This window comes from Gorilla gorilla, chromosome 2 (genome assembly GCF_029281585.2).
Source record: "Gorilla gorilla gorilla isolate KB3781 chromosome 2, NHGRI_mGorGor1-v2.1_pri, whole genome shotgun sequence".
Taxonomy (NCBI): Eukaryota; Metazoa; Chordata; class Mammalia; order Primates; family Hominidae; genus Gorilla; species Gorilla gorilla.
Genome location: NC_086017.1, coordinates 190480419 through 190498420, shown reverse-complemented (window position 1 = coordinate 190498420; position 18002 = coordinate 190480419). Strand labels below are relative to the sequence as shown.

Sequence of the window (18002 nt, the reverse complement as noted above, 5' to 3'; positions counted from 1 at the left end):
CTTTTTAACTTAAGAGCTATTATTAGTGAAAGAATTTTTTTTTTAAGTTTCTTCTTCAAGCATCATCTTTTGTGTTTCCAAGTTTTTTTTTTTTTTCCCCCTTCATTTTTGGGGTTTCCTGTCTTTATTTTTAGAATATTTCCTTAAAAGTGTTAGTTCTTATTCATACTTAAGAGCGAGGCACTAAAACCATTTGAAGCTCTGAGCACGTGGCTGGTGTGCTGACTCTAGGCCTCCATTTACTCTAGGCTGGCCATTCACTGAGGAAGCTTTGCTGTGTCTGCCTTTCTGCCTTTCTCCATCTTCCACTTTCCTCCATGAAGTGTATAAACTGGCTGCCAGTTTGAGGGCTGATTTCAAGAGAAAACCTGAGGGACCACAACATTTAGCTAGTAAACTTTATTCCCCATTTCAACACAGTTTTATCAATCGTATCTGTGCCTGTTTTCTTCCAGTCAGGAGACCCTGTTTTACCCTTTCCTCTGAGTGAGTCTCTAGTCTTACGCCACAGTGCAGAATGATCCGTCACCTGACTGCAGAGTGGAGGAAGGGGACACCTGGGGGCTCTTACTGATTGATGAACACTTTCCAGCACAATCTTATTTTACTCTGCCTTTGCCCCTACCTGTTCCAGAGATACCTGGTTCTACCTAGTAGGGATGCTTTTGGAGAATCTGCAGTGTAATTTTGTTACTTGGCTTACTATTCATTTTGAACTCGGTATTTTGGGGTTCATTAACCAGTTGCCACCATCCACCTTACGAAAGTTCGTTGCCATTGCCTGCTCTCATCTCACTGTCCTTGTGGATTTATGTCCTTACCCTTTTAACCCCCGCTATGCAGTTGTTGGGGTTCCTGAGGGAACAGAGGCAGTGTAAGTTTTTTCCAGGAATAATTTTCTACAACCTCTTTTAAGAGACTGCATGGTTTGCAGTTTTACACTTTGCAAGTAGATTCCTGGAAGTATTCCGTTGCTTAAGGCCAATTACTTTTTAAAGATATTTGGTGTTTTGCCTGGATTGAAACAATTAGTATCCATAACAAAATAAAAATGTGCTTGTTTGTCCACACTTATATGCTTGAGTTTTAGTTTTGCTTTGCTTACAAGCTGGTTTCAAGTTGGCTCAACTGGAACTTTGAACTTAAAATTGGATCCTGACTTGTGAATTGCTAATTCATTTCCCTCTCCAGTGTGACTTAAAGTATTTAGCCACAATGTTCATTTTTTTTGTTATTTCAACTCATAATGGTAAATTTTCCCATTGCCAAACATGGCCATACTGGAGATACTATAGAGAATATTAAGAGTTACAAGATGAACTTCTGTTCCTGACTGATCGAAAATGATATGCTTAAGAATATAGAGAGAATGCAAATTCAAACACTGTATTTAAAAATTTTGAGCATTTGATGTATTCTAATTTTTCTTATTAATCTTACTGTATTTCTTGTTTTCTTCCAAAATATTGGAAATACATCAAGTGAGTTTAATATGTGAAAGAAATGAAAATTAGATGAGTTTCATGGTTTCAGAAAGTTATAACCAATAACATTCCAGAGTTTGGTGATTAGCATAAGAAAGTGAATAAATTGTGTTGGTATTCTTGGAAGCAGTGATGTGAGGCAGCTTTGTTCTTACGTTTTTGTTGTTCCTGTGGTGAAGGGCTCCTTCAGTGAACTTCATTGACAATCTTGTTTTTGTTGAAAATAGCATACATAGCTCAGTAGCAAAATTTGGAATATCGTGAACTTATTAGAGATGTGGAATAATTGTCTGCATATGTTTTCCTAGATGTAAGTTGAATTATAAAATGATTTTTCAAAAATTAAAACCACAAATTGATGCATGTCAAAATTCAAATAATCCAGATTTATAAATACATCCAGCTTACTCCTAACTTGTCTTCTTACTCAGAGAAATTTGTTGTTTTCTTTTAAATTATTATTTTTTAACTGATGAGCTTTCAAGAAAACTGGACTGATAGTTTATAAGTACCCTTTTAAATCTCTGCATATACTTGTTTAATTCTAAAACTCTACAATTGCTGATTTTTTACTGAATTTTTTTTTCAGGTGTCCTTGCTGGTCATGACAACCGTGTGAGCTGCTTAGGTGTAACTGATGATGGCATGGCTGTGGCAACAGGCTCTTGGGACAGTTTTCTTAGAATCTGGAATTAACAGTGTCATACATATTTGTTCTCCATTGATATATCTGGAGAAATCAATGCTACAGCCTATAGCTGTGAAAAAATTCTACCTTATATTTGCAGGTGAAGATTTTTCTATTAGATTATATACAAAAACAAGCTTTCAGTAAACTACCAAAAAAAAGCGGGGGCGGGGGAAAAAAGGCAAAGGCGCCTTCTGAGATCAAAAGGACCAGTGTATTAATTTGAGGGGTTGGGTTAATTTAACCTTGATGAATTGTTGTGTGTACTCAGAGTCTATTTTCTTTGTGTCGAACAGAATGTACACAATATAGCAGCTCGCCATTGTGTTTGCATTTTTTAAGAAGTACGTTTTTAACTTTGTATACACAAGAAATGTCATATTTTTGAGTTTTGTAATGGAAGAACCAGGCACAGAAACAGACAGAAATGATACTGTATGTGTGTGTATTTATGTCTGAAGAAAGTCCCCTTGAATTCTGATATCTCTTTGAATCTAAGAGATCCTGATGGCTTCATGTTTAAGAGCATTGACAGGTGGGGCACCTCTGAGGGGAGTTCATTGTTTCTCATGCATCATTTGCCGTATACTATTAATCAAAGTGCTTGCTTTCAGTCCTTTGAGGGGACAGATAATCTGAAGGCCAGAGATTAGAGATTTCACTGATATTTTGGACATACATAAGAAACATCATTATAATTTATTAATAAAAAGTAGGTAATAGCATATAAATGGTTCTTGACATTTTAAAAGCCTGGTTATGATCAGTTGACACTTTGAGTACCCCCCTAACTAGCTGGACTTTCCTTTTCATTTCATATTTGGAACTAAGTTTGTAGTGTATACTCATCTTTCAGAAGTTTGGTAAACATTGGGATTGTCCCTGCATCTGAACATCTTTCCCAGTGCTATCAGTATACATCTAGAGAGGAAATGCAATGTGACAGTGTTACATTTGGAGAGAAGTGTGAAATCTAACCAATCGCTAGCACATATTTGTTGTAATACGGTGGTTTATTTCATGTTTGCATACTATAAAATCTGAATTGATGTGAAATATCTGTGCCTTTAAATTTCTTAAAATGAAACCTTTAAGCTTTTTGTTCTGTTTTGCAATATTTTGTAGTATTTCTTCCCTTCCTTAGCACAAAATACTGGTTTCTAAGTGGTTTTGCTTCAAAGGATGTCTAGATGTTAGTGATTCCACTTAAAGCCAAAATAAAAATTCCTAAAGCAGTTCTTAAAGGAGTTAGAGAGCTATATTAAACAGTTTTTCTGTGGTATAATAATGTGTCTCTTAGTAGAATGTCCCCCACTACCAAGTTAAAGATACTTTTCCTGTTGGATTCTCTTTTACAAATAAGTCTAAATGATTGATAATAGAAGATTGTTAGTCTTGCTTGATGGTAAAGTCTTGGATTATTCTGATATACAGACGTGCATTGTTTTGTAACTTAGTTACTTTTCAGATAGGTCTGTGTTAACTTTTGAACATGTGTAACCTTAACCTAAATGCTCCCAAACTTTACCTCTAAATTTTTGTTTTTATGTTGTGAATGTGCTAATATGTGCTTCAACTGTAAAGACCTATCAGTTTTGTTTATTAAAATCAGTGGACAATTAGAATAATAATAAAATGGATAAAGGCAAATTAAGATATAGGACCAAAACAATATTGTAGATGGCAGTTATGAATGTGTATTTATATTTTGATTAAGATTTCTATTAACTTTTTGGCTGGGCACAGTGGCTCACACCTATAATCCCAGCAGTTTGGGAGGCCAAGGTGGGCAGATCACTTGAGGTCAGGAGTTCGCGACCAGCCTACCCAACATGGTGAAACCCCATCTCTTCTAAAAATACAAAAATTAGCCGGGCGTGGTGGCACATTCCTGTAATCCCAGCTACTCGGGAGGCTGAGGCAGGAGATTTGCCTGAACCCGGGAGGCAGAGGTTGCCAGTGAGCCGAGATTGTGCCACTGCACTCCAGCCTAGGCGACAGAGTGAGACTCCATCTCAAATTGGAAAAAAAAAAAAAATTATATGAACTTTTGCTGTTAATGTTTATTTGTAGGCTATTTATATCACTTCATAAAGAACAGCTCTTTGAGAAAAGAATAAAGGAATGTATTCATTTCCAGAAAAAGAGGGTTGGGGAAAGTTTGCCATGTAGGTTAGTCAGAAGAAAGCAATTCTATTATGCATAAAAATAACCTTAAATATGTAAGAGAGTATCTCCTCTACTTAAAAGTTATTATAGTAGTCACAGGCTTACAGACCACAGGAATTCTATGGTCTTAACATATTTTAAAATTACATTTATTTTAATGTTCTTAAAGTTTATGAAGAGGAGTTTAAAGCAATTCCCATAATTAAATATTTACTCGGCAACTAAAAACTATTTAACACTTGTGGTTAATTATACACATAAACAAATGGCGACACAGTAGCCTCACTACCACAATTACCTTCATGGTTACGCCTTTGCTTTCTAATAATAGGGGCTCCAGTTGCTAAATATATTTGTTTACTTACAGTTTAAGTTGAGCTGATTGTTGAATTCTGTTATTGTTCCTGAATTCAATGAGTATATAATTTGTAGAGATGTTGAATAGTTTGGATCTTAGTTTTTAAGGCTGAAAAATCTGGCTGGATTTAGTTTTTAAAAATTTGCATCATCAAGAATATTGCAGTTAATGTTCCTTTTTTTTTTTTTTTTTAAAGACAGAGTCTCACTCTGTCACCCAGGCTGGAGTGTACAGTGGTGTGATCTTGGCTCATTGCAACCTCAACCTCTGCCTCCTGGGTTCAAGCAATTCTTGTGCCTCAGCCTCCCAAGTAGCTGGGGACTATAGGCATGTGCCACCATGCCCGGCTAATTTTTGTACTTTTAGTAGAGATGGGGTTTCACCATCTTGGCCAGTCTGATCTCGTACTCCTGGCCTCAAGTGATCCACCAGCCTCAGCCTCCCAACGTGCTGGGATTACAGACGTGAGCCACCGTGCCCAGCCAGGTTTCCTTCTTTACCTTCTAAGAAACATTTAAACAATGTGCCTGAGAAGGTTAATTTGTCGACTCTGTAGCATGTCAAGAAGAGTAGTTTTTTGAGATCTGGCAAGAATATTTTAGAGATACATATTCTTTTCTAAGTATGTTATCACCCTGTGGTGTTGAGCATATCGTCCCAAAAACCGGCTTCAGCAAGCAGTCCTTGGCCAGGCACGGTGGCTCACACCTGTAATCCCAGCACTTTGGGAGGCCGAGGCAGGTGGATCACGAGGTCAGGAGTTCAAGACCAGCCTGGCCAAGATGGTGAAACCCCGTCTCTACTAAAAATACAAAAATTAGCCGGGCGTGGAGGCGGGCGCCTGTCAGCTACTCGTGAGGATGAGGCAGAGAATTACTTGAACTCAGGAGGTGGAGGCTGTGGTCAGCTGAGATGGCGCCACTGCACTCCAACCCGAGCGACAGAGCAAGACTCCGTCTCAAAAAGAAAAAGCAGTTTTTGCCATCAGCAAGGATATCTCCTCCACTTTAATGGACAGGCCTCATTTTTGGCAGCTATGCTGTTTGAGATGTAGACTGAATATCCAAGGTTCCTCCCTAGCTCAAGTTTTTACTTGTGATTACACACACCACATTGAATTCCGTCTTCGGAGGCAAAGATTTGGGCTTCGTATCTCAACAGCAAAAGGGCCTGTTCAGCAATTCCCTTCATTTTAGACTCATATGACCTCAGCGATTGCATGATAGTAGTAAACTAGTCTCCTGGAAATAATGGATGTAGGTGCTTCTAGAATATGTTACAGAATTTCAGACTTAACCTATTAATAGATAAACGGATCTTGACTTAAGGTGACAAAATGAAACTTTTATTATTGCTTAAAAATGCTGTGCCAATATTGTATAACTAGCTCCTCTAATACTTTTGGTGTTTTGGATTTAATAATAAGACCTTAAGCATTTTAAATGTGAACATGTTCAGGGAAGTATGCTTTGATGTAAATGTCTCAGATCTAAGTTGTAACACAATTGAATACTCGTGGCTTATTCTTGGTTTAACTTAGGAAAACTGGTTAAACAGTCCCCCATTTGGGCCTGTCATCATTTTAATAGTGACGATGTTCTTTCTAAAATCTTCAGGGTCGGAGTCAGGCTGAATTTTTTTAAAAATTACATATTATGTTCAAATTCTTTCCTTTTTGCCATTGTGAAAAAGCAAAATTTTAAATGATTTCTCCTGTTAGAATTTTTAAAAATACCCACAGGTTGGACCATCTTTCTTATGGGTTGCACAATGAATTTATATTTTAAATTAGATTAAGTAGAATGTGAAGTACATTTCAGATTTACTAGTTTTCTTTCCATTGTTCATTTTGGGTTGCCTCAGATTCAGTGTATATTTTAAAATATTGGTTACATAATAGGTACTCAATGAAATGGTTTATAGTAGAATATCTAAGCTAGCACTTTATTTTAAAAAGTAACTTATTAATCACACATTGATGGTACACCTTGTATTTAGCAAATGTTTGCATGTTGATAAAATCTCCTATGTCTTCTTTCTTAAATCCAGTTACTGATTTTGTAAAATACAGTTGTGATAAAGCAGCATTACGGGGGGGGAAAAGCTATATTCCAACTGGTGTTAAATGTATTCAACAAAATCTTACATCATACAGTATTTATTTCTTAATTAATAGAACTTCAGTGATATACTTGGTAGATATCGCAAGCCTTTTGTCTTTTACACAATGGTGCTCTATCCTATTGTTTTCTTTTCAAAGAAGCATCTGAACATTTGCATTTCTATTTTCCTATCCAAAGGCATCCATATCTAAGTGTGTTTTTAAAGTTGATTAAAATTATTTTTCTGTTAAAGCATTCTGAAAGTGTTTGTCTTTACCTAGAATGATTTGTACACACTCGTGGTCAATTGAACATGAATGTCAGTAGTAGTCTAATTATGGGAAGGGTAAACATGTTAGATTAAGGCTCTTAAAGCTCTAAACTATATAAACTATGGACTTGTATCATGATTTAACTGTTCTTAGATCTTTCTTACACAGTGATTCATTCCTCTATTTGTACAGTGGCTTTATGAAATGTTGTGAATTGATACTGTAATCAATAAAGTGCTTTTAACCAGATTTCATTGTATTTTTTTATGCCACACTTTTTTTTTTTTTTTTTTTTTTTGAGAGTGTCACTCTCTTGCCCAGGCTGGAGTACAGTGGTGTCATCATGGTTTACTGCAACCTTAGCCTCCCGTGCTCAAGTGATCATCCCACCTCAGCCTCTGGAGTAGATGGGACTATGGGTACGTACATGCCACTATGCCCAGTTAATTTTTATATTTTTTATAGAGACGGTCTATGTTGCCCAGGCTGGTCTTGAACTCCTGGGCTCAAGAGATCTGCCTGCCCCAGCCTCCTAAAGTGCTGGGATTATAGGCCTGAACTACCATGCCCAGCCAATTTTTTATAAAAAGTTTTTATTGAGACAGGGGTCTTGCTTTGTTGCCCAGGCATGTCTCGAACTCCTGGCTTTAAGGGACCGTCCCACCCTGATCTCCCAAACTGCTGGGATTGCAGGCTTCAGCCAACAAGCCTGGCCTCTGTAATTTTTAAATAAGCGATTCTGCTTATGGTGTTGATAAATTATCTTTACTACTTTCTTTCACCACCACACCCTTGGGGGAGGATGAGGGTGGAAATTAAGATAAAGATGTTATATAATATTATTTACAGATTATATTAAATTTACTTCAAAATGTGGGAGATGATAAAACAACAACTTTAGCCATGAGTTGGTAATTCTTGAAGCTGGGCAATGGAGTAATGAAGGTTTATTATGCTTTCCTGGTTATCTCTGTCCTTGTTTAATATTATTCTATAATAAAATGTTTCTTTCCCTTAAACTTATGAGTCCATGCGGGGGCACATAGCACTACAGGTTGAAGCAGAGGGCAAGAATAAACTCCCCTTTGGCACTAAATTAGTTCTGTTGTCCAGTGAAGAGTACTAAGTACCTGTAAATTGTTATGTTTAAGGTAGGTAGAAAACTTCTTGAAATGTGCTCCTCTGGTGGTATTGTATGACATCTTATACTAATGACTGGTATATGTAACTTTGACTTACCCTTTTAATGCTTGCCTAGAAGAACTAAACAAACAGTAATGCAGTCAAAAGAGGTCTACTTAAGATAACTTACATATCTACCGTAAAAGTAATTAAGAATGAAAGATAAAAACTCACTAAATACTAGTATAAATGCTACATTTGTCAACTATCAGGCAAACAGGTTTTATTTTCATCTTGCAAGCCTGCATACTGAAAAAAAATTTTTGTAAAAAGATTATACAAAGTTTAATCCTGCAAACATACAAAGTAAACAAGTGTATGTGCAATAACTAACTTTGAAGTACATCACTCATAATTACATAATTCCTGTATAATTCATGGGCTTGGTCATAGGTGCACATATTTCTAGGCATAAGAGTTGGCTTTCATTATTTTACTGTTCCATTTCCAACATTCATTATGTTTTCACAATTGATCAGACAACTACATAAAACAAGTGATGAAAAAGTTGCCATACCAAACCTAATACCAGTGGTACCCCAACTTCACTGTGCATCAGAAACACCTGGATGGCTTGTTAAACCATAGATTGCTGGGCCTCAAACCTACTGTCTGACTCCATAGGTCTGGGTTCAGACCCAAGAATCCACACTTTTTATAAGTTTGAAGGTTGATTATAGCTGTGCGTGGTGGCTTACACCTGTTATCCCAACACTGTGGGAGGCTGAGGTAAAAGGATCACTTGAGCCTGTGCGTTCAAGACCAGCCTGCACGACATGGGGAAACCTCATCTTTACAAAAACTAGCCAGGCATGGTGGCGTGTGCCTGTAGTCCCAGCCACCCAGGAGGTTGATGTGGGAGGATCACCTGAACCCGAGAGGCTGAGGCTGCAGTGAGCCATGATCATGCCATTGCGCTCCATCCTGGGTGACAGACTGAGACCCTGTCTCAGAAAGAAACAGAAGTAATGTTGATGACCCAGGACCAAACTTTGAGAACCACTGTACTATACTAATGAGGTGATACCAAACCATTATGAACTTTCAAGCTTAAGTACTTTCATATAAAGATTACGGCCTTGAGTTTTGTAACCTAAATTAGCAGTACGTGATCTCAGACACTGTTTTTCCATGTTGTAGTTGTTACCTAATCCCAGTTACTGTGGCCTGTACCATTTCTTGGGTTATAAATGAGCAATAAAAGCTAACCACCAAAATTAATTTGCATTAGTATACTGCACTCGTGTCAATTTGCATAAAAATATATTTTTGAAAGGCTTCAATGGCCTAGTGTTATCTTCTAAGATACCTTGAAAAATAGAGTTGCACCTGCTGTAAAAAGGCTGAATAGCATATAGAAGCCTTAAAAGGCATAGAAAAGGAAGGACTGTATTCAAAGAAAAAAAGCTTTACATTTTATCCCTCCCATGAAAAGGAAACATAAATTACATGTGGCCAAATGTACTGTGTTCCCCGGGATTGTGCATTTCTAACAAGTGTCTAGGAGATACTGATCCGGTAGTCCTACATTTTGTCTAGCAAATTCCTAGAATGGTGTCATTTTTGTACATTTCCATTCCATCTGAGTTTCAATCCATTTTTTGTAACATCAGTTAAAGATTTTATTTGATTCATTAAAGAGGAAACTGGTGAGGCATTTCCACCAGCTCAAGGAAGAATTTTGTAAATGTTACATTTATGGATCAGAAATAACTGAAATGAATGTGCAAATGGAGGCAAAACTGGCCTCTTCCACAGTGGGGAAGAAAGTCAACAGAACCTCCACTAGGCATAATTTACATATGTACAGACTCAATCAGCTTTTAATAAAGATATTTGAACCCAAAATCTTTCATTAAGGTAAAAAATACAATAATAATTTTTAATGAAATCCTGGAAAATTCATACAAATAAAATTAAAAGCCTCCAATGGGGTATAATCCAGCAATATCCTAGGCAAATGCCTCCTGAAGAACAGCTTTTTAAAAACATCACTGTTTATCATTCAAAATTCAGACGTCTCCTATCTTTGGCTATTTTTATCTCTTCAAACTTTACTCCTAAAATTGCACTAGGAAAGCTTTCCTTATTGGAATCATAATGGGAGCAAAGCTGAAAATGTTTCTTTAGAAACATCTAAGGAAATTACTTAGACCCAGATACTTATAAGTGACTATAACAAGCCTTTATCCTGTTTTACATCAGTTTTAATGGGAATAAAAAGTAAAAACACATTTATTAGTGTTTCACATAGCTGCCATGATGGCAAAGTGACTGTGACTTGCATAAATAATACACTCAAGGACATTCCACACTCCTTGGTGGTTCCAGCAATGCGATTTACTAAATAAAAAAGTGACTATTCCCATGAAAGAAAGCATCAAAAACTAGTTTTGAGAAAGAAGATGAAAGGCTCAATCTCTAACTCCTGGATGCCAGGAAGCAGAGTTTTTCAGAATCAAAAACAAATTAAGAGCTCACAGCCCCACCCCTCAGGGGTCACATAAGTTGGTACTGTTGCTTGTAACTAATTCATGATTTTAGCCTTTTCTTTACTCAAAATTAAAACTAAGGACATAACACTCTTCAAAAATACACATACCCTGAGACAGATCATTACCAGAATCTACACAGGGCTTTGCTATTTAGGTACAGTTAGTACAATTCATATTTAAAGTAATTTCATAAAAATAACAACTGTTCCAATCTTACAAGTTTCGTTTCCTCCTATCATGGTCACCACAGCAATCTCTATTGTTAGGATTCTTCATTGCTTGAAGGTAGAAACTGCTTAGTAAAATTCTCCAGCTCATTTTCAAGTTGAACAGCTCTATTTCTAATTAAAAAAATAAAACACCAATCTAATTACCATAAAGGTCAAGGAGAAAAATGCATTCCATCCATTATTAAAAGACAAAAACTTTAATAATAAACAATGAAGAGCATAACAGACAGTGGAATCATATCTTACACGGGATATCCTAAGTTACCTAGAGTCATGATTATGCTTGCAAATTCCCTTTAAATAATGCACAAAGTACACAGTGTTTCTTATGGACATACAAGGAAAGTAGCAGATGTTACAGCGGCAATGGCATACCAAAAATATTTCCTTTAAACACTAGATTCATCCTTGATGCAGCCAAATGCCCACAAGAGAGGAAAACTGGAACTAAAACTGACAGAAAAACAGATTTGTTTCCCACTCTCACACTATGCCAGGGCACATATTCATTGAGTGGGCTCTCTCTCTCCATTATGGAGGGGGGAGGGTCTTGTTTTACTTTATTCCTGTGTGCATATGCTTCAGGTCATACAAGTGAAGTATACATCAGCTCTGAACTCTACTGTATATATTTCTTGAGGTAGCTCTCCTGCAGCGTTAGCACATTAAATTCTATCCAAATGGCTGAGCCTAATCTAGTAAAAAATGGAAATTCCAAATATTATGGTATTTGTTTTTTTTTAACTTTTTTCTATTAGAAGAATGATTAGCAGACCAAAAATATTCATACTTATTCAAGCCAGTCTTGCCCAAATCAGAAAGCTACATGACTAATGCCAATAATCTATTTTATCATTTATTATAACAAAATGAAATACTATTTAAAAACTTACCTAATATTCCTCTTTCAAAAGCTGAATAAATTAAAACCAAAAAACCACAAAAACTTACCTAGGTTAAGACAAAAAACCAATTTCTACTGCACAGTTTCACCACATTTGAAAGGTATATATGGGATGAGCTGACTTAAAATAGGAGCAATCTAATACATACAATTCACATGGGTGGGTGAGGCTGGAAATATCTAAGTGATAGGCAGTCATCTTTTCCAGAGATTTTTGAAACTAAGGTACAATGAACACGTGTGTTGGTCAGATGAAGACACTATGGATGGATAATCACTACTATGGATGTTTTAAGTACATGCCCCAAAATCCAGGTCACAAAGACAGTCCCTCCAATTTGTAAACATTGACTACTAAGCTGTTCTTACACAGGCAATTTTGTGTAGCATGTGTCCTAGAAGTAACAGCAGGGACTAAATGAGGTTTAATGGTTCTTCCAAGACATTCTGACAAGCCAGCTAATGGGTAAGCAAAAGTAAGAAAGCTGAAAGTTAAGTTCTTAAGCACTGAGTAAGAATTTCCAACTACAGACCGAATGGTGACACTTTCAGTCTTGTCCCCAAAAGCAAATTTTATTAGACCCTAAATAATATATAATGAATCATATCAAACCAGAAATCCACATTTTATCAGGAAATCTTACTTTTATGATTTAAGTATACATAATCAATAGTCCCCCATGAAAACAGAAGTTATGGGTCTTGGACATACACAACTAGAAATTCACTTTTAATTATACAACTTCTGTTCTGAAAAGGGAATAATATAGCCTAATGAAGAGTAAATTTCGATCTATAAAGTCCCTTTCAATTCAGATTTGTTTTCTTGTTGCAATTAGCCTTTGGTGAAACTGCAAACCACATGGAATTAAATATGGAAGATTTTCATTTAAACCAACACAAAAAGCTATTGGGTATGAATACAAATTCATTAATAATTTTACATATTTTGTAATGAGACCAGTAAATGTTCAAATTATTGAGAAGAAAGGTTTAAATACCTTAAGAGCTTTGAATTGTTTTGTATTTTCTCCAACTGATCTATTTCTTTGGGTAATCTAGCAATTTCTTCTTCCAGCTGTTTTTGAGTAATATCAACTTGTTGGCACAGGCGAGCAAAAGTGGTGGCTATTTGTCTTAAAATAAAAATTTAGAAGCAGTCATAAATGTCTTCAAAAATGAATAAGCTTTAATTTAAAGCTCACATGAAAAGAAGAACACAAGTTTTAAAAAACTTCTAAACTATAGGGAATCAGAACACTAAGAATGGTAAGAGGGAAGATATGGCACTAGTGGGCTGCATTTTATCCTGGCTCAAGAGACGATATTACCTCTGCTATATGGCTGTGAACATGAATAAGCTACATAAAGACAAAAGGCGGGCGTGTTTCTTCAGAAGCACAATAAACCTTACTCATGCTTGGGGCCCTGCACAAAGTAAGAAATTATCAAGAACAGAAAAAAAATTCCATGCACTTTTGTGACATAGGCAAAAATACTTTATAGCAAAATTTAACAATATTTCTAGAATCAAAGGGTTATATTTGAGGGCTAATTCATATATTAACTTTGGCAAACATTATATTTTTAAATGGGAGCATACCTCTTCCCATTCCACCAAATCTCAGTATTAGACAGATGAAGCATGTGTCATTCTTTTAATATTTTGTTAAATATTAAATATTTACTTAGTTTATTTTAACTGAAATTATTTGAGGTTGCCTCCACTAATGTGCAAAGTCTTCTAAGAAAGAGGATCAAGTCGAGTTTTTATTTCCCATAACCCCTAACATGAACTGCTGCATGGGAGGCAATTAATAAATGTTTGATAATCAATGCATGGAAAGCTACATTAACTTTGTTTTTATTTATATGAATTTCAGCTGATTCTTTGGATGTCCAAGTATCTTATTTAGATGAAAACTCATCCTTAATATAAATTAAAACTATCAGATAAAATAGAGGCTCAAAAAATTTGGTCAATGATTGAATGAATGAATAAATGAACAAATTCCTCAAATTTGCGTCTCCTGGTAACCATTCTCTACAATTAACTGTTAGTTCAGACTTTGATTTTGTATCTGAAACAGTTTATCATTCCTGCAATTCCTGTCTCTTGAGTCTAAACAATTTCAAATACTACTGCAAAGTTATCTGTTCTAGAGCTAAGTGTTGACATCACTCTCGGAATTCCTAATTATCCAAACCCCAATCTACACATACAGACAAGGCCACATCCTGCTATGAAGTCTATACCTGAATGTATGTACACAGCTTAGATACACATGTGCCACATTGAATATTTCTCTTCATGTCCTCGAATGCAGTCTTTTCCCCTTACCTTCTTGTTTTTGATTTGGGTTGTTGTCTCCATCTGATCTTCTGATACAGCATGTTCAAATCTTATGCTACACATCTCCTCTAGGAAACCTTTATTGATCTACTATCCTTCATGATTTAAATAACTTGTACAGCCTTGCCTTATGATAATAGTTTCTCTTTCTCTTATATTTCTTATCACTCTCACTTTGTATTATAATTATGTAAATGTTAGTTTCTTCCATTAAACTGAAGTTACCTTTAACTCAAAGAATTTTTAAATTCTGCTCTCAGAGGCATCCAAATACAGAATATTGTACCCTGACTTGACTGGAGTTCTATATATTTTTACCACATGAATGAAACAAATATTTAAGTTGTATAAAAGCAGAAACCGGGTGGACTTAGGTATATGTTATAATAAAATTCTCCTGAGATCTAAAAATAAAATAGCATTTAACTTATAAATTTGAACTGCGAGAGCAAATATACATTACATTCACCATGAAATCAGGAGTCTACCTACCATTAAGTTCATTTGTTAAATGCTAAGACTTCATTCAGCTTTCTTAGACTGCTTGGCCAGGCTACCTCTATTCATTCAGTTTTCTTTATTAAGAAACCACAAAGATCTGGCTGGGTGCAGTGGCTCACGCCTGTGATCCCAACACTTTGGGAGGCCAAGGCAGGTGGATCACTTGAGGTCAGGAGTTCAAGATCAGCCTGGCCAACATGGTGAAACCCTGGCTCTACTAAAAAAAAAAATACAAAAAATAATTAGCTGGGCAAGGGGCTGGGCATGGAGGCTCACACCTGTAATCCCAGCACTTTGGGAGGCCGAGGCGAGTGGATCATGAGGTCAGGAGATTGAGACCATCCTGGCCAACACGGTGAAAACCCCATCTCTACTAAAAATACAAAAAAAAATTAGCCAGGTGCAGTGGCATGCACCTGTAGTCCCAGCTACTTGGGAGGCTGAAGCAGGAGAATTGCTTGAACCTGGGAGGCGGAGGTTGCGGTGAGCCGAGATCGTGCTACTGCACTCCAGCCTGGGTGACAGAGTGAGACTCCATCTCAAAAAAAAAAAAAAAAAAAAAAAATTAGCTGGGCGTGGTGGCATGCGCCAGCTACTCGCTTGAATGAGGAAGGTGGAGGTTGCAGTGAGCCGAGATTGTGCCACTGCACTCCAGCCTGGGCAACTGAGACTCCATCTCAGAAAAAAAAAAGAAAAGAAAAGAAAAAGAAACCACAAATATCTTAAGGGCAATTATTTATTTTTGAGACATAGTCTCTCACTCTGTCGCCCAGGCTGGAGTTCAGTGATGTGATCTCGGCTCACTACAACCTCTGCCTTCCAGGGTCAAGCGATTCTTGTGCCTCGGCCTCCCAACTAGCTGAGATTACAGGCATGTGCTACCATGCCCGGCTAATTTTTGTGTTTTTAGTAGAGATGGGGTTTCACCATGTTGGCCGGGCTGTTCTCGAACTCCCGACCTCAAGTGATCCGCCTGCCTCAGCCTCCCAATGTGCTGGGATTATAGGCGTGAGCCACCTTGCCCAGTCAGGTACATAAATTTGGAATAGGTCTGCTGAAGATCTTTTGAGTTGGGCATGGTGGCTCACGCCTATAATCCCAGCTACTCAGGAGGCTTGAGGAGGGAGGATTACTTGAGCCCAGGTGGTCAAGACCAACCCGGGCAACATATTGAGTCCCTGTCTCAAAGAAAAAAAAAAAATTAAAAAATTATCCTGGTGTGGTGGCACACACCTGTGGTCCCAGCTACGTGGGAGGCTGAGGCAGTAAGATCACTTGAGCCCAAGATTCGAGGCTGCAGTGAGCCATGATTGTGCCACTGCCCTCCAGCCTGGGCGACAGAGACCCTGTCTCTGAAAAAAAAGAAAAAAAATTAAGAACTATCTTTTTAAACCTCTCCAGAGTTCCTGAGAGTTCCTATCTACCAATTTTCTAATGTTCAAACCTAATCTATCAGGAGAATGGAAAGAAGAATAGTGATTAGGAGGGAGAAAGGGCAGCAGTGAGGTTTAGTATTGTTCTATTTTTTCTCATTTATGGCCATCACGAAACATGTTCATTTCGTGATCATTCTTTGAGCAATACGCTTATTTTGTGCTTTTTCTGCATGTATGTCATATTTCAGTAACTTTTTTTTTAAAGGAAAGATGCACCTTTCAACTTACTGTTTTACTTGGTGACTGCAGTTTGCACTCGTGGAGCTAACAATCATCCTCAGTTTTTCAGTTGCATAGTTTACAAACTGCTGTTTAAAGGCTCGCTCCTTGGCATGGGTGGTCCAGCTCAGTCTTTCATAAAGATACAAAGCTCCATACATAGTTAATGAAACAGATAGGAGTTTCCAGCCTATAGTTTTCCAAATCTGTAAGATAAAGTCATAGCTTAGTCTGAGAAGGAAAAACACCACTTTGGAGAGTACATTTAAAAGCATTTTAGTTCCCTATGGATCTTTGAGTTAGATACATTTTCTAAAAATGTATATTCCTTTTCCATGAGAAAACCTGAAGTTACCAGAAATCAATCAGGCTTAAAATGGATCAGCACACAAATGAGGGAGAGCTTTATAAGCTGCCAGATTTGATAAACTGATTCAATGTATCTCAAAAATAAAACGATATTAAATATTGTAGGTCAGACCTTTCAAAAACCAAAACAAGCATATCCATGCTGTTAATGATGCACATTTTTTTAAGAAACAAATAAGAACTACTACTAAAAATAACATTTAATACTTAAGACAGATCCCCTTGATATTCAGAGAAGGCTAGATAGGGCACCTGGGGTTTTCTTATTACGCCAATGTACAAATATTTCTTTGTGTGCTGTGATGTGAAAATGCTTAGGAAGTATTAAAGACCAGCTAGGTGGTGATAGTTCATTCCTAAAGATGTATGTTTTTAAAAAATTTAAGATGAAACTTGTGATATTTAATTCACTACTTTTAACCTGCAAATTTTCATACTATTTTACAGATCCTATAAATAGAAGTAAATACTGTATACCTTTTCTTTTGTGAGCCAACAGGCAGCCTTGCAAACATTTCAATTTTAATTATACTAAAAGTAATGTTTCTTACCACTCCTCCAACAATAATGATGCCCATAGAAGTTCTAGATGTAAGGGACGCCAATCCTGTTACTAATGTAATCATGAGTTCTTCCTGTGATGCATCATCTGGAGTTGCTGGAGTGGTAGGAGCAGTGGGAGTAGAAGCTAAAGATCTAGGGAGCTGCCAAGAAAAAAAAAAAAGAGAAAAAGGAAAAAAGATTACACTTAAACAACTATAAAGTTATCTTTATAAAACTCTAAAATTATAGTAGCACATCTATGAGGGAAAAATTACCCTAAATGATGAGTACACCACAAATATATGTAGAAAATAAAAATAATTTGGAAATTCTTATCTACAATATGGACCAATGATATCATGAACAATAATAAATTTTCATAATATACAATGGGGTCTAAATGTAACAGTAGGCCCTCAACTCTCAAGAGGAACAAAGTGTGTTTTTAAAAAAACTAACAACAAAAGCACAATCCTTGAAACAAACAACAACAAAAAATGATAAACTAAAAAAAAAAAGGACTTCAGCCGGGCACGGTGGCTCACGCCTGTAATCCCAGCACTTTGGGAGGCCGAGGTGGATGGATCTCGAGGTCAGGAGATCGAGACCATCCTGGCTAACACAGTGAAACCCCGTCTCTAATAAAAATACAAAAAAAAAAAAAAAAAGTTAGCCCAGCCAGGTGGTGGATGCCTGT

The 18002-nt window shown here is 36.7% G+C and overlaps 2 protein-coding genes across 13 annotated transcripts in view; one reads left to right on the top strand and one right to left on the bottom strand.

Annotated features, from left to right (window-relative positions):
* Window positions 1-7322, top strand: part of GNB4 (G protein subunit beta 4) — a 54578-nt gene extending 47256 nt beyond the window's left edge. For all 7 annotated transcript variants that reach the window (XM_019024215.4, XM_055381807.2, XM_055381809.2 and 4 more), the window contains one exon: window positions 2074-7322. In XM_019024215.4, coding sequence (XP_018879760.3) covers window positions 2074-2180 — 107 coding nt within the window. In that variant the 3' untranslated portion in view covers window positions 2181-7322. The remainder of the gene's footprint in view (window positions 1-2073) is intronic.
* MFN1 (mitofusin 1) overlaps window positions 1-18002 on the bottom strand; it is a 76463-nt gene that overhangs the window by 21186 nt on the left and 37275 nt on the right. For 4 of the 6 annotated variants that reach the window (XM_055381803.2, XM_063704400.1, XM_004038043.5 and 1 more), the window contains exons 15-18: window positions 17314-17466; window positions 16403-16599; window positions 12886-13020; window positions 10968-11091 (exon numbers count right to left, since the gene is read on the bottom strand). In XM_055381803.2, coding sequence (XP_055237778.1) covers window positions 11013-11091; window positions 12886-13020; window positions 16403-16599; window positions 17314-17466 — 564 coding nt within the window. In that variant the 3' untranslated portion in view covers window positions 10968-11012. Of the gene's footprint in view, window positions 1-8452; window positions 11092-12885; window positions 13021-16402; window positions 16600-17313; window positions 17467-18002 lie in introns of those variants that run through there. The other 2 variants (XM_055381802.2, XM_019024214.3) reach the window with 2 other exon arrangements.